This window comes from Gymnogyps californianus, chromosome 3 (assembly GCF_018139145.2).
Source record: "Gymnogyps californianus isolate 813 chromosome 3, ASM1813914v2, whole genome shotgun sequence".
Lineage (NCBI taxonomy): Eukaryota > Metazoa > Chordata > Aves > Accipitriformes > Cathartidae > Gymnogyps > Gymnogyps californianus.
In genome coordinates, this window is record NC_059473.1 from 37,061,834 (window position 1) to 37,078,751 (window position 16,918).

At 47.6% G+C, this 16,918-nt stretch overlaps 1 protein-coding gene across 1 annotated transcript in view; it reads right to left on the reverse strand.

The window, feature by feature from the left end:
- Window positions 1–490: 490 nt before the first annotated feature.
- VIT (vitrin) overlaps window positions 491–16,918 on the reverse strand; it is a 55,573-nt gene continuing 39,145 nt past the window's right edge. The window contains exons 13-19 of the mRNA XM_050894069.1: window positions 13,575–13,622; window positions 7,959–8,021; window positions 5,061–5,208; window positions 4,756–4,859; window positions 4,015–4,241; window positions 1,458–1,971; window positions 491–833 (exon numbers count right to left, since the gene is read on the reverse strand). Coding sequence (XP_050750026.1) covers window positions 655–833; window positions 1,458–1,971; window positions 4,015–4,241; window positions 4,756–4,859; window positions 5,061–5,208; window positions 7,959–8,021; window positions 13,575–13,622 — 1,283 coding nt within the window. The 3' untranslated portion in view covers window positions 491–654. The remainder of the gene's footprint in view (window positions 834–1,457; window positions 1,972–4,014; window positions 4,242–4,755; window positions 4,860–5,060; window positions 5,209–7,958; window positions 8,022–13,574; window positions 13,623–16,918) is intronic.

Genomic DNA, 16,918 nt, shown 5'->3' on the forward strand with positions numbered 1-16,918 from the left:
TGACTCTTTCTTCTCACTTGCTTTCCAGTCTCTGGGTTTGGATAAATCTCAATGCTTGAGTTTACAGTAGCTGAAGCTTAACTTGCTGGCAAGACAGCTTTATGGAGAGAGTGCCTGCTTTTAAGAAGGTACTCAAATTTGAGTTGTGTGTCCCGTCCCCCCCAAAAAAAGCATCTGGTATTTCAGCCCTGACCTGGGTGTCGTCTGCTGAGCAGTGCCACACGGAGATGCTTCTGCCACAGCAGCTGAGCAGCATGGCTGCTCCCTGAAGGGACCTGGCCACTTCAGGAAGCAGGTGGTACCTTTTAAGGAGCTTGTGTGTGCCCAAAGGTGGGAACCAGACAAGCTGGGGCTCTATACTGGAAGCAGCTTTTCAAACAGCTCCAGTTATTTCCTCCATGTTTACTGCCTCTATTGCTATCCATCCAAATCAGAGTTTCTGAAGCCTGCGAGGAAAAAAAAAAAAAAAAAAAAATCAACAGTCTACACAGAGCGTTATCATGCATAGGGACAGAGCTGCAGTCAACCTTGCTGACTGGAAAGTGCCAGAGAAAAACACCTCCAGTATTTCTTGAACTGAGGGCTGGCATTACTTCTGTGGCACTTGGTGTGCCTTCAGCATGGCACCCGAGGGTCCCACCTTGCTCAAGTTCATCAGTTCCGTGGCTGCGAATTAAATTCTGTGCAAATGTTTTGGATGAGCTGATTAACAAAGCGGTAGAGGTTGTCAAATTCATCCACAAAGAAGGAATGCTCCTTATCGGGGTCCGTTGCAATGGCTTCCAGTTCATCTTGGGCTGCCCAAGCAACTCCAATGGAGTAAGCTATAACTCCTGGAAAGAAACCCAGAGTTTAGAATGAGCATAAAAGTTGTCTTTGCATTAAATTTGATTTAAGACCAATACTGCAAACGTAGTTGCCAGGCCACAAAAATGTGGGCAGTGAGTTGCAGTGCTCTCACTCTGTATAAAAATGGCATTTTCAAATTGGAGGAAAGGTCTAGTTTGTGCTTTGGGAGTACCTTTTGCCAGCAGCAAAAAGGTTTAAACAATAGTAAAGCTTCTGCTCTGGGTCTGAACAACAGGCTCCTGAACAACAGGTTCTTGTTCCAATGCAAATGTCTTACAATTGTGTTGGAAGATGTGTGACTATCCTGACTGGAAAGCCAAAGGAGGCTTCATGTGTTACTAAGACAGTACAAATCCCCTGAGATCTCCTAGACATAGGTGCATTTTGCTAAATTTATGTGTTGTTTTTGGGTTTTTTTTTGGAAGTTCCTTATTCTGCTATTAAACAGATGCTGGTCTTGTTAGAGCTCAATGAGACCCCAGGGTGAGGTGCTACTCTTCCTTCATAAAGTTTCATCCAGTGCCTTCAAATCGTAGCAAACTGCATTTCTCTGACCTGGATAAATGCTGAGGCATGTAGGGAGAGCAGGTAGCGATGGAAGAGCTTACCGTTTTGGTGAGCTGCCATGGCTGGCACTCTGACATCGTCGTAAGACCTGCCATCTGTAATGAGAATCATGATCTTTCTTTTGTTGGGTTTGGATTTGCTGAACAGCTGCTCTGAGGCGTAGCTGATGGCTGCTCCTGTGCTGGTCCCACCACTCCAGTAACTGATCCTTTTAATAGCACTCAGCACGTCCTGCTTCGTGCTGTACTTGTCAAAGCTGAACTCGAGCCTTTGCTCATAGGTGTACTGAACAGCTCCGATGCGGGTGTCGGTGTCCGAAATCTCAAACTCCTTGCTGATGTTGGCTACAAACTGGAGGACTGTGCGGAAGTTGCTGGTGCCGACGCTGCTGGAGCCGTCGATTACAAAACCGATGTCAGCTGAATTGAGGCATGTCTTGCTGCAAACCAGCCGATCGGTGTCACAGACCCGCTTCACCAAGGGCTGGACCACCTTGTGTAGGCTGAACCAGCTGGGCACGTTGATGGAATAGAAACCATTTGTCCTGCACACTGCCTGCAAGGCAACACAAGGATGAATGCAATGGAAATTCAGTCCGCCTGTTTCAGCTGGGGTATGTAGCTAAATTGTAAGTACAGGCTCCTGGAAAGAGCAATGCTGAAGTCTGAAGTGGCCTTTCCTCTAGTCACCATCTGCTTCCCTGGGAAATGATGTCAATGTAACATCACAGATACTTGTGTAATGAGACAGTTTTTCCTGCCTTTTTTTTTTAAAAGCTGTGGAATGGAGCTGATATAGTAGTGAAAGAAATGTAGTAAGTAAGTTTGCCACCTGTCAAGCTTTTTTAGATGAGTTATATTGTTCGCAGAAAAAGCATCCAAATCACAGAGCTGCTGTTAGTGTGGCTCCAGTGGGCATAATGGGAGCCTGTGTGTTTGCCAGGTGGCAACTTCAGCTCCCATCATTCAGAGCAACAAGGAAAGTCTTGCCTGCTGACAAAGCATACTACCTTGAACTGAAACCTGGGACTGAAGTTGGGTTATCCTTGGCTCATACCCTTCTAAGCAGAAAAAAACCCAGGCAATTTTGGTGAACATGCAAAAAGCCTGTAAAGATTCCCCGTTGTGCTGGCTCTGCCAAATAGTAAAAAAAATCATTAATTTTTATAACTGAATACTTATAGGGAGTAGATCTGCGGGAAGCTTCTGTGGGGTTAGTGGGAGTCAGGTGAGTGTCGGTAGGAAGTAGGGGTGGCACAGAAGAGGGAGTGCGAGAAGTCAAGCGTGGGGAGGGGGGAGTAGCGGGGACAGGCTGGATCAAATTGTCCTTGGCTTTAGCACCTTTTAAATGCTAATGCCTCAGGCCTCTGTGTAAGAATATTTTGTTAAGCCAGGCTTTATCTGTCAGCTTTCTGTATGTGTGTCTGAGTGTTTTAAAAGACCGAGGCACTGTTTTCTTGGTGCCTGGTCTTGACTTGCATAAAGCCTAACAGCTCCAAGGGAGTTGCAGTTCCTACCAGTGTGGGCTCCTCACCGTGTCCTGCTCTTCTTTGCTCTTACTGTCTTGCTGCTATTTTAGTGTTACAATGCAGCAGTATCAAGTCGCAGTTCCCTCTTTACCTTCCTATTCTGAGCCCACTGTACCCCCACTTCTGCCATGTCCCTGGCAGGTTTGCAGAGACGCACTGTAGCTTTGCCCTTTTAAAAACATTAAATGCACATGAGAGTACAATCCAATTAAGTGCTGACTGGAGACAGCGCAGCTCTCTGGAGCAGCTCTGAAACTCATGGGAGATTATTTGATGGCAGAGCGACATGGCTCAGATGGGAGTCTGTTTTCTGAAAATACCAGATAACTCAACCCTGCTTCCTGAGCCCAGCCTGGTCTGGCACTTGATAGATACCGCCTGCTGTAACTGGGTGCCAGCTTGCCCTGAAGCACTGTTGAGCAGGCAGCTACTGTTAGTGCCAAATACAAATCATTCAAGGCTTGTGTTCTCTTTTTTTGCTGCACATGGCAGGGATTTACTCTTTTTCCAAGAGCTACCATGAAGTCCATAGGAGCAGAAACAGAAAAATAACCTGCATCAGATCAACAGTGGAAACAAAATGTCTAAGTTATCCAGTATAGCTAACAACTGGGATGTGGCTGTGTAAGGAGTGTCCCAACACTTGCATATATGGGACCTGTTCGTAAATGCAACACTGACATTAGGTTGACAGCGCTCCTCAGCCTTTGCCGGGTGGGAGATGCACAGCAGGAGGCTCGTGGAAAGCTCAGGCTGCAATTGTGCTTTGTCATGCTACTGTATATTTGGAAAACCTCTTGTCTCAGTATGACTGCAGGTTTGTGCCAATGTTTAGTCAGTAAAAAGCCATTTGCTCCATGATGCACCTCAAACCAGAACTTTACAGACTTCATCCCCTTTCTGACTTCAGCATTGCTGCCTGGCTCTTCATACAGGAGATCTCAAGACAGTATAAGCAGGACAAGAAATAACCATAAGTGGTAAGAAGGAAAGGGAAATGCCCTGAATGAAACAGCTTGGAAAACATAGTCAGAGCCAAGCTCCTGGCCACAGCCCAGCCCAGTAAGTACCTTGTCCACAAAGTTTGGTTCGATAACGTTCTGCTTCTCACTTCCAGCAGCTGCTTCAATAGTGACAAAGAAAATGTTGATTCCTGATTCTCTGGCCAGCCTGGAGGCCTCCTCCACTTGGTCGGTAGGCCACCCGTCCACCATCACTACAACCACATTGGGTGCTCCACCTCGGTTTCCATTAGCATCCAAAAAGAAGTTTTTGTTAACAAATGAAAGTGCCTTCCCTGGAATAAAAGAGGAGATGAGGATGAGTTACAGGTCTGGAAGTGCTCTGCCTGATCATATCTCACGAAATGGTAGGCAGAGGGCTGATTCAACTGTTGGAGCCCTGCCAAGAGCTGGGGAAAGCGGTTTCTGTGGCTGTGTGAGCAGGAGGGGAGGTCGCTGCTGTCTGTGCCAGTGCCTCCTGAGCCTTCCTGCACTGAACCCCATCCACCCCCTCCCTGTGCCTCAGAGGGGCTGGCGGTGACAAGCTGGGTTAGCAAGGATCCCCAACGTGTCGGTGGGACCTGCCCACGAGAAGAAAGGTACATCCTGTCCACTTGCAATGGACTCGCAGCACCCTGGACCAATGCAGGCAGGTCACGGTGGGAGCAGTACCCCCTCACCAGCCCTGCCCTAGCGCTGAGCACCGTTCGGCCACAGCCTCCGTACCTGGTGAGGAGGTATGGGCTTGCTACAGCTCGGGCTCTGGAGCCCTCCCCAAGCTGAGGACATTCAAGCAGACCCATCACCTACCAACGTTGGAAAGTCCGCCTTTCTGTGGGATTTTCTCAATGGCGTTTCTTAGGTCCTTGGAGTTGGCATAAGTTTTTAAGTTAAATTCTGTGGAAGGGTCATCGCTAAAAGAAGAAATGAGAGCAATGGTCAGTTTTTTGCTTCACATGCAACAATACAAAAGCTGTAGGACCTGTCTGTGCTACCTGGCTCCTGAGCGCAAGCTGAAGTGAGACCTTTAGCATGTGTCAGCTGCAGAGCTACAGCTGCCAGAGTGTGCAGTCGTGCCCTGTGGCAATGGGAGTAGCTGCACAAGAAGCTCTTACCCATACTGAATGATGCCCATCAGAGGACCAGCGCTGCCGATGCCAAGGGCTTGAGCCACATTACCAAGGAACTGCTTCTGGAGCTGAAAGCGGCGTTTACCGATGCTCCAGCTCCCATCTATCAAGAAGGACAAATCAACCTTGCAATCTGAGGAGAGACACAGAAACACAGAAAATATTTTTAGTCCTTTTTGATAGCTGTGCTTCTTGTGCGGAGCAAAGGCCTAAAAAGTCTGCATCCAGTGACTTGTCCTGCTGTGCAAGCTCTACCAAAAAGCCTTTGACAAGGACAAGTCACAGCTGGGGGCTCAAGTCTGTCCAGCTCATTGGTAAAGACGGTCCTTGGCATGTTTTTCTCCCATACAATGTCCAAGCCCAGCTGGGTGACAAAAGAGCAAGAAGCTGTCCCCAGGGGTCAGTCTGGGAGCACTGCGTTGGGGGCTAGGGAGGAGAAGTCAGCCATGCAGGAGCAAGCTGGCTCGTGTCCTGTGCCCTCAGAGCTGTGGCTTGGGCTCGGCCCACTTTATTCACAGCCCAGAGGTGCTGAGAGTTTGTGAAGCCAGACGTGACCCTTGGATTTTGCGGTCTGGCCACCTGCAGAGCACAGACTACAGGGATTTCCTTGGTTACACTTTTGTGGGCTTCATTGGTATAATAGACGTAACAGGAACAGTTCTTCACATGCTGTGTTAATGCCGCTCAGAAGGGAGGGAAGACCCACTTGGTTCCCTAAATGTGTGATGCCCTGGATGTGCCTCGAGGCAAAGGACATCGTGGGGTCTCTTCAAGGAGCTGCTGACGGCAATCTGGCAACTCTGCACTTCTGAATTAGAACCGTTCGGCAGCTTCATTCTGGGCTGGAGCTAGCATCGGGGATGATGATTTCGCTTGCTGTGTTCAGACTGAGCGGGGGCTCTTTTCACATGTAGCTGTAGGCTTATACCTGTGTGTGCAGCCGCAGCAGTGTGCTGTTGTGTGTTGCCTCTCTGGGCTGAAAGCAATATTCTAGAAAAGCTACGCTTGCACCCAAACAAACTCTTCCCTCTAATCACACAGATGAACCTCATCTTTGTGCTTCTGTGAATGCTGTCTTCATCACTGCCAGCCTGCTTTTACGTCTCTGCAAGTTAGTGGTAAAACATTCATTGGTTGGACTGTGACCAGGAGTGGGATCAAAATTTGGCTTAACTAGAGCGCTAATTAACATTTTCCCCCTCCGGCGTCCGGGTCATCCCCATCTCTTGATTTCCCTCCGATGATGCCTCCTACCAATCAGACTGTCCAAAATAGTGTGTTTTAATCATTAGGTAGCCCAAAGGCTACAAAGCGCCAATTGTTCTTACTGGCTTATGCAACTGCCTCCCATCTCATTACCTTCAATTTTTTCTCTCGTAGCTGTCTGTTTTTCTAATTTTAATAATGCTGAATTATAGAAGCGTGACTGAGAACCGCGTTCGTTCACAGCAGATCGTGAGGCAAGGCCGGGAACCCACAACAAATAATACCTCAATTAACGGCCAAGTTTTCCTGAATTTCCTGTCCTTCAAAGGGAGCTACACCATGCGGTCTATATGTGGAAAGTGGGGAGTTTGTTAGCCAGCAGGGTCCGGGCATGCAAAGATGTACGTACACTTATATACAGACTTAATTTCTGGAGAGGATTCAGACAGCAGGAGTATTTCGGTGCTGGGACGTTCCTGGGACTCTGCAAGAGCACAGGCTAAAGGTGCTCTGTAGGGAGCTGAGTGCTTTCTGATTTGCAGGAAGGCAAGATCTGAATTACAGCTTTTATGGTCCTAGAGGTATCAGCAGGATGAGAGTTTTGATTCTGGTGTGCCTTATCTCAGTTCAGCTGCTGGAAACACAGCTGTGCTTGCCTGTGTCTCTGCTACACTGAGCTCTGCTTTCCTGCAGTGCAATTGGGTCTGTAGGGCAGATCCTTCCCCTTTTCTTCTTTCCCTTATTTCTGTATCAGTTTTAGGTGTATTTGACATCTTTGATAGGGAAAAAAATACTTTTAAGTATTAGGAGGAGCGCCTGGGAATATATAGACATTTGGTTCAGTAGTTAATGTAAAGAGTCCTTGAAAGGCTAGTTCTGCGAGAGACAGTGTTCAGCTGCTGGAGGATGGGCAAGAGAGGACCCGGGCGCCGGTGGGAGGGTGAAGCCCCCTATCCAGGGCGGCTTCCCACGAGGAGGCGGCAGACGACCCCATCTCTTCACTCAGAGCTTGTGTCCTCTTTCTCCTTCTACTCTGGGCCCCATCTAAAGATGAGTTAATGGGCAAATCTACCTTTAATTATAAAGGGCTGTAGAAGATTTCCTTTTCAGAGCAGGGGACCCTACATCTCCATCCCTGGACTGAGGGATCCTCGATGCTCCCTCTGCATTCCCTCTCTCCTTGCTGCGGCAGGCGCCGGGTCCCTTTCTCAGGTGGCTTCCTTCCCTCCCACCCACTGCTGTGGGAAGGGTGCCTGCACTCAGCATAGCCATGGGAACCTGCTCTGGTCAGCAGGGCTCGCTCATCTAACCCTGGCCACAACACATTGGTTTGCTATCCTCCACCATCAAAGTCCCTGAGTGAAGCTTTGTGCCCCAGGAACGTGGAGCTGATACTGCCCGGGAAGATGCAGCGGTGAGCAGCCACCATCTCCCTGCCCAGGTAAGCTAAATCTTGGTTGTTATTTCCTTCCCTGTAGAAGCAAAAACCAATTACGTGTACGAGAAGGGTAAGTGGAGAGCGCTCGCTGTTCCTCTGCAAGGGAAAAATGCGTTCCTCGAGTTTCTTAGGCTTTCTTGAAAACTTACCTTTTTGCTATTTAATTTGAATGCATTCTAGCAATGTGTAATTAATAAAATGGTATCGCTTAATTATGAAATTAATTCTGAAGTACGTACTTGGGTTCCCCTGGGAGATGGTCTCCAGCGGCTTTGGATTCAATTCTTCCTTTGAACTGAAGCCTAGAGAGAGGAAGGAAAGGCTCCATCGGTGTGTGCTTGGTGGCTGCCCTCGCTCTGGAAGGAAGCAGGCAAGGGAGTGGCTGCCGAGTCCCCTCTGGCCTGAGGATTGATGTGGGAGGGAAACGAGGATGGGGAGCACACCCTTGGAGCTTACCTTTTTCCACCTATGTCACTTCTAGGATAAAACAAGAGTGGAGGCATTTCTAGAAGTGCCATCAAAATCTCTCCAGGTACCAACTTTGACTCCCCTTTGCGAGTCAGTCCCCTCACTTGCAAGGGCTTGAGAGCAGCATGCATAAGTAGAGGGTTCTTCAGGTGCAGAGGCTGGTGGCTGTGGCACAGGGTGGTGACCTCCCAGCACTTCGCCCCTGAGAGAACTGGCACTGCCACCCCACTGGCTTGCCGTGCTTCACCTGTGCTTTACAACGAGCTGCACAATGTCTGAAGCAGATGAGCGACAGATTTAGCATGTTGCTTTTCTGTCTGGAGAGGAAGGCATGGGCAGCAACTCACCCCACCGTGTTATAGCTGGGGAAGCAATGCAAGCCACAGCTCCTCAGGTGCTCCCAGAGGACTGGGTTATTTTGGAAAGCATAAAAAACCCAGGGTAAATAGTGGCAGAGCACTACAGTCAAGTCATGGGAAACAGTCTCACGGGTCACTAGTGGATTTTAGCTGAGGCCCCAGCTGAGATATTTGGATGGTAGCAGCCTTAGGAACATGAGTTTATGTCCTTGTGAGATGCATTGACTCACAGGGCATCATTGGGCTGGCATCAGAAGGTTAGAAAATGCTGAACTTCACTCATGACTTGAATGTCTGGTGAGAGTCTCCTACAGTACAGCATCTCCCTCCCAAGCAACGGCAAAAAGCTGTTTCTTTTCACTACAGCATGACAAGATTAAGGGGATTTAGCTGGGATAATCCTCAGAAGAGACAGCAATGATCAGATAGGCCCCAAACCAAATGCTCACCAAGGAAGCAGTTGGTCAAAAGAACAGCAGAATGGCTTATTACTTTTGTAAACTGCATATTAATTTTTATAAAAAAAGGAGGAGGAAAACTTCCTTAAATCTTCATCACCAAATAAGTCGAGGAAAGACTACATACTTCAGAGAGACAGTAAAAAGGTAACTTTAGAAAGTGTGAGCTTAATATAGAAAAAAGATGAGAAATTACGACGTGCCACAGAGTTTGTCTCTCCGCAGCAGCCAGCCATGAGCAAGCCAAGCATCAGAGTATCAGTGTATGTAAAGAGAGTAGGCAGCAAAGGGACATTAGCGAATGTCACCACCTAAATATAACAGGAGGTGTAACAGCTCTGAGCGCATGCACCGCCTAAGCTGGTTGCTGAAGATATTAATGACTAAGCCATAATAATGCAGAAAACAGCCAAGAAAATGGGGGGAAATACCAGCTCCCTCCATCACCACTCCTATTTCTATTCCAGTTACATCTAATGATCCACCCCTCATAAGGGGCAAATACAACTACTTTGAGTCCTTCCACCTGCATGCTGAAAGCTGTGCATAGTTTTAGGTCAGGGGCCAAGCTTGTATTAAGTCTGAGTATGCAGTGCCTAACGTAAAGCTGACCTGATGCTTGATCCCCTGCTGGGAGGCTATAGCACACTGCAGCATCCTTACGGGACAGAAAGGTTGCTTTGGCTTCTCGTTTTTAAATTCAGCTGCCAGTAAAGAAAGTTTCTACTGCAGGGACTAAACAGACCTGCTAACAGCAGTACTGTGTGATTTCCCTCCGCTTTGCTCATCCCCAGGCATCTGCTGTTGCCTGTCGCTAGAGACAGAACACTAAGCTAGCTGGAGCACTGAGCTTGGCCTTGTACAGGAGCCCATGTGGTCGCATATGAATGAAATAGGTAAAGGGCACAAAGATTAGCCCTACTTTGTTTATGGCAAGAGCTAGTGAGTTTTGTGTGTTTTGTTTGAGAATTTCCCTGGCTATGACCGGCCGGGTTAGGACAGCCCCAGGGCTGGTGTCGCTTTTTGTCACTGCACACATGGTGCCCTGCGGTGCCTGCAGCCTCCTTGTGCTCCTACCCAAGGTTTGGAGCAGATACTTTCTGGACAGGGCATAGGGGCTCTCTACCCATCCCAACACTGGCTCTTGTGCCAGAAATGCCTCACCCCCAGGGTTAGTGGAGCCAGCCCTCTCCTGCCAGAGCAGGCTGGCCCTGTTTGAAGGCAGGCTGGTGAGCCAGGCTCCAGCTGGCTTTGTCCCTCCCGCCTGGAGCTGTTGTCCAGCACGTTGCTGGCTTGTGCCTCTTGTCTTGCCCCTCCTCTGCACACCTGGTACAAGCTCCCAGGCAAGGAACAGGGGAGAAGGCTCCTTGTGGTGTGTGCTTGCCCATGGGAGGCCCGTTTGGATGGGGGAAACATCAGCAGGAGGAGGCAGAGTGGTGGTGCTGGGGCAGTGCTGCCTGAGGCTGGGCACTGGCTCCTGACTGAGGAAAAGTGACATTTTTGGAACAGAGGTGACACAAAACAGCTCTGTCCAGTGCCACCTGCTGCAGCAAACATTTCTGACCTGTCTCAGGCCTGAAAGTCTTGCTGCCAGGGACCAAATCTGCCTTTCGCCTGAGGAAGGGCATGAGGCAAATCCTGTACAGGTGCAGCTGCTGCTCCCGAGAGAGAAACCCTCTGCCACGTGAGGGGCACTGTGGGGTGTGGGTGACAGGAGTATTTTAACTGAAAATACTTGATGGGAGCAAACCCACCAGCTGCAGGCATGGAGAGGCATGACTGCGATCTGGGGAGGCACCAGTGGCGTGAGGTGCAAGCAGCAGCAGTGCAGAGAGGGGGAACAGGACAGGGTTAGAAGAGGAGAGTGAATTTTCGGCTTAGGCTGGTGTGTGTCCGTGGCTGCTCCTTGGATAAATGTGAAGGAGGGCGGTTCAGCAGCCAGGCAAAGTAAAGCGAAGGAGCAGGAGCTGCAGGAGAGCACTTTGAAGGAAGTGGCCACAGGGCAAGTGTTTCTTGCAAGCTGAGGCTGGGCTGTGCACTCGTGTCTGGCAACCGTGCCGCTCCACCAGCAGCCACAGCTTCCCAAACCCGGGAGAGGAAAAGCTCGCCAGTATGATGTGGCAATGCCCCCTTTTTGCCCTTGTTTTGCCTGTGTGTAAATGCCTGCAGGCACAGTCCCACAGACACTTTCAGGTGGTGCAAACCAGCCCCACCGCCCAAAGGCAGAGCCCTCTTCTTGCCAGGCACCCTCCTGCCTGCTCCTGCCCTGCCACCAGCCCCTGTGCCTGTCTGGTGTCAGTGGGACACAAGGAGAAGGGGGAAAGAGCAGAATTAAACTGGGAAGAAAGAAAAAGGTTAATGATGGGCTGGACCAGCTCCCTGACGCAGCTCACCCTCTGGCCATGCAGGTGCCTAGGCAGAGGGTGGCCGGAGGCAAGACTGCTCTTTTTGCTGGCAGTGCTGGCTTATGGTGGGTTTATCTGATGCAGAAGTTACAGGTGACATGAGAGAGACAAAGGAAGCAATGACTTGGACCTGTACGTAGCCTCTCTTTGTCAACCACATGGATGAGAATGATTTTGGTTTTTTCTTTAAAACCTGAAATAGTCAGCAGCTTGCCCTTCTGACTGTGTATGTTCCAGTACAGGCTTTAATTATATGGGCGCATAACAGTTCCTCAGTAATAGACCGAAGCCATGCTTCATCCTGCAGCCTGCGCACCACATACCTCACATGTGCCAGCTTGGTATCCCATATGTGCAGTTCCCCCCACTTGCCTTATTTGCAGAACAGAAAGTAGGTGGATTTAACACTGTAGTGAAATTAGGTATTAACATGTGCCATTCATTTTAGCAACTAAACTGTATAGGAAAACTAATTCATAGTTATCTGCCTCATGCGTTTATCTGCATCCAATAAAATCCGTACTCCTTACCCAGGCATACAGCTGACATTAGCTTTGTTGGTATGGAAAGCCCAAGTGTAGGCGATGCAGCACTTTTCATTTTTATTTGCCAGTGCAATTACCAGTTCTTGAAGGCTGTGGGTCAGCTGGCTGATTTGTGCTTAGTGTAACAATAAGGTCACCCACCAAATAATCTTCCCCAACTAATTGGGGAGGTGGTCAGTCTCTATGGGCCTCCCTGTTCTGCCAGTCCAATTTAATGTTGTTATTGCCATGGGAATTTCAACTCTCTGCATGGGCAGTCTACTTCATGCTAATTAAAGTTCCCTTCACTGATTGTCACAGCTGTCCATGCTGATTAAACTTCCCATTCATTTAAGTAAGACAGCAGTGACTACATCCATGCCAGAAACCATTCCTTTGAAGTGACAATCTGAATTCATCAGACTTTATCACACAAGTCTATGCAGGCGCTTCAGTTGCTGAGAAACTATTAATACAACATCCCTTCCCCCATGCCCAACCTCTCATTGCATTTAATGCAATCTGTCATTTTCTGCCTCAAAATACCCTGCTGCACCCCTGGTCCTAGTGCTGTAGCTTTTTCTAAATAGGCACACCGATGGCTTAAGCTACAGAGGATAGAAACACTTCCTCTCTTTGGCTCAGACTGCTGCTGCTGGAGAAGGGAAATGTGTTCATGTTTGGGACGATGCAAATTTTGACTCAACAGCCACCGCTGCTGACACTGGATTTGCAAGCTAATGCATATGGGCTATGCTGCTCATCACAGCCAGTGCGAGGATTAGTCATACCTCAGCTTTGAAGTAAGCAGAGTGTTCAAGGTAATGGTCTTTACAAGGGCCACCAGCACAGCCCTCTCCAGCAACAGAACTGGTGATGGAAAAGACATCTTATATTGGATGGTCCAACCCCTCGTAAGAGAGAGAGTACCCTGTCACAAATTGGCCTGTAGTTTGTGTAGTCCACTTTAAATGTTCCCAAGAGAAGGGATCCGCTTAAATATTGAACACGTAAAATCTGCAGTTGGTAACTGCTCCTGATTAAGGGTTGTGCAAGTCTTGGTCTTGTTGCTACTTGAGCCTGCTACAAATGTAGGGTTTTTTTTCCCCTCACTCACCAGTAATTATAAAAATGTTGTCATCTCCATGTTGTCAGTTTTTAAGGCTAAAATGTCAGAAAATTTCAATGATGCTCATTATTCTTTACGCTCAGCTTAAACCCTCCTTTTCTTATCTGAATGTCTTTCCGAAGTACATTGACATCAGAATAATCTGTCGTCTTCACTGATTGCAGCTCTAGACTGCGATCCCAACAGTGGCATTCCCAAAATACCTTCTTATTTACAAATGGATTTCAGTAGCTAGAACCCCTTTCCTGCAGTGTAGCTGCCAACTCTTTCCAGAGCTCATCTGTTCTGCTCCTGCTTTAGGCAGGAACTCGAGACTGATGCAAGCACAAAATAATTTTAACTACTAAGGTGTAAACAGCATACCTCGTTTATCATTTTAAATACTGTAACTATTCCTTAAAATGAAATTGTTATCAGCGGTATCGTGGGCCTGATGAATAGATTTAGCTTTTCCCATGTGTGATGGAAACCAGTTATTCCCAGACTAGTTACTGGATACTTTAAATATTTACCTGTGTCAAAAAGACTCAATCCAGGTTTCCACAAGTCTGTTTCCATTGCTTTCACACATGAAAGAGAAGAAAAATTATTACTGAAAATAATGGAATTACTAGAGATTACAAAGTTCTGACTCAATTTAGAAAGGTCAATTCATACAGAGAATTATCATGAACAACTAGGAGCTAAGGAAATCAGTAAACCTGGAAACCTTTATGTGCACATTTCAAGCCATATTTAGGAGCCTGGTATCACTGCCTCCAGCGCACTAATCTGTTCTATGATTTTAAATATGCCTCTTTAGATCTGTTTTGGTCTTGTTCCTCTAAATTGCATTGATACTGAGGCAAGTATACTGACTTCAGCGTACTTTTGCTTGGCTTAGATTGTTTTCCACTGAAAATCTGCAAGTACCTCTCATCTACAGATTTCTCTATCCCCTCAGCCCATCCAAACACAAAGAAGTTGTCTAAATTTTGCTTGCAGCCTATCAGGCATGGAAAACTTCATCAAAACTGCTGCTTTCATAAATAAACCCCAAAGTGTCTTTGTTTTTGGAGCCTGCTGAAGAGCTTTCCCAAAAAGTGATATTTTGCTCTGGGTTACAGCCAGATGAAAGCCCTTGCAGCTGACTAGGACAAGAACAGTACCCAGGAGCACTGGCGAGATCCTTGACTCCTCACAGTCCATCTCCAGGTTTGTTCAGGGTGGTTTACAAAGGTGTATATGTCAGGTCCATTGAATCCATAACTGCCTCCCGTGCCTGAGTTTACCTACTCAGACTGGCAGCTGGTGTGCTCTTGACTAGAGCCAGTGGGTGAACCACCATGTAGGTTTGGAAAAAGTCATGGGCATGCCAGTGTCCTCCAGCCTAGTGAGAGCACTGACCTTGTCCTTAGGCTGCCATCCCAGCGAGGAGCTATCAGCTTCTCTTTGGGAGGGAGACTTGTTGCATGAGACAGGTGGCAGGATAAGATGTGTGGTCTCCCTTAGGGTAGGAGGAACCCCGTCATGTTTCATGGCTAAGGTTATTTTTCCAGACCCCTTTCCCTCCTTATGCTGAGCACTGCTTAGACACCCTCTAAAGAATCTAAAAACTGAGGAATGTGAAGGGCTGAGAAGTCAGTCATGACACACACAGAAGTTTTGCTGTGATTTTGCTTAGGAGGAGAAGTAGGGTAAAGGAAGAGCAGACCTGCGTAATAGGGAAGGAAACAGGAGGAAAGACAGGAGGAATATTCCTAGTTTATCATCCACCTGGGCAGGGTCGTTTGCCAGAATTTTGTATATCCCTCAGCAGAGTCATGAGGAAACAGCAGTGACTGGAGCTAGGGGTGCTGGTTGCACAGCAGGAGGACCCTAGCCATAGAGGAGAGCTGGTGCTCATTTGTTATCAGTGGCCAACGTGTCTCCTGAATGCTGTCACTGAGAAGAACAACAGATTTCAGTGAAACCAGCTTGTGAGTAGATAATCTCAAAAGGTGTGCTTCACCCTCCCAGGGTGGAGAAGCGTCCAGTGACTGCGAAAAGATTCATATGAAGCTACTTCTTAGCCTGACCAACTGAAAAAAACAGCTAAAGAGCAAATCATAAAGAAGACCCCACACTTCTTGAGTCTTCTGTACATGCTGCTTTGTGAGTTGCAGCAGAAAATGTGCTTAAAGCGGTAGGAATTGCATGGCACGTGGAACGAGCTGAGAAGCTGCGCAAAGATCTGCCCATCTTTTCTCTTCTTCGTAAGCAGAGACGTGAACTGAAGGATGCAGAGCAATGGAACGTGACCATCCCACGTATCACAGGTTTGCTTCTGCTGCCAGCTCATTGCCAGGGACTATCCTGAGAGCACAGGCTCCCCTAACTTCTCTGACTGTTTAAGCTCAAAAAAGACAGACAGATGCTTTTCAGAAAGACAGACAGGTGCTGAAAAAGGAAGAGAGTGCTTTTTGTCAGTAGGAGCAATGCTGAAGTTTTTCTAGATTCACTCTTCTCAAGAACTACTTCAACTCAGATGACTGCAGGTGCTCTAGTCTGTCCAAATCCCTATGGGTGAGAGCTGTCTATTGCTCCTTTGAGCAGTATTCTCATGGCTTACACCCTTTTAAAACTTTCTGTGGTGAGAAAGCCCCTGTGTTTTCTTTCTTAATGAAGAAAAGCACTAGATAAGAGCCAAGGATTTTGGGTAGCTGGCTGTAAATATGCAGAATATACAGCTTTCTGAGTGACCCGTAAATCCAGGCAAAAGCTCTATTTCTTGCATGTAGTCCTAGACACATAACGAAGAAAGCTCTCAATGAAATGCATATCTGAAAGGGAAATTATTATTCTTATAAGTAGCTAGGGCTTTTTTTTTTCTGCTTGATGATGCCCATAAAAATCAAGGGTTGATTTTTAAAATACTCCAAGACTTGTCTTTAAAAAAAGACACCACCACCACAACTCTTCATTATAATTGTCTTGAAAAAAATTCTGGGCTAAGTGAGTATGGGATTTCAAGAGAGTTAATGTGCATTGTCAAGGGCTTGGAAGAGTTGGGACCTTCTGAAGAATGTGCAGCGAGAAGCTGTGCAGGCAACCGGTGTGTTGGGGAGGGTGTTTTCCCAGCACACCCTTTTGCTAACCTGAGCCGGTGAGAGGAAGTTCCTCAACAGCCCGGCCAAACCCGCAGAACTGATCGCTGTTGTTTGCAGAGCAGCGTGCACGCGCTTGGTAGGATCAAGAAAAACAACTCTCCTTTCCAAGAAAGCAAGGACTTGTTCAGGAATTTCCCTTTGATCATTAGAAAAATTGACTGCTTGGAAGCAACACATCCGAGCTGCCAAAACCTGGGCTGAAAAAAAGATCAGGACTCATTGGGAATTTGGCAAGTATGTGTTTGTGGGTTTCTTCCTTCTTGTTCTGTGATGAAGAAAACAGAATCATTCATGATGGGAAATCTGTGCTTTGTAATCACCTTTGGGGGGACCTTAAGGTCCCTTAAGAAATTAGGTGGGGTCAAACTCGGACTTTGGTTTAAACAAGACTCAGCACTATGTTCCCCTGCTTCTCTGGCAAATATGCGGCTAGCCTGAGGATTAGCCAGCACATCCTTTGGTCCAGATGTTAGGGCTCTTCACATTTCAGCCCTGCCAGGAAGGCAGGTCTGCCACCCCAGGCTATTCCCACCCTATATGTGATGTCACATTATTAGTGCATTGCCATGACCAGCATCTTTACAGGGAACATATTTGCTCTCTGTTCAGTCAAGGAAAGTATTGCCCCCCTGTCTCCCCTCTAAAGGTGGGCACTGGATTTTGACAAGGGCAAAACGAATCGGGGGAGCACAAAAAATGTGAGGGTAGAAAAAAAGAAATGGCTGTGA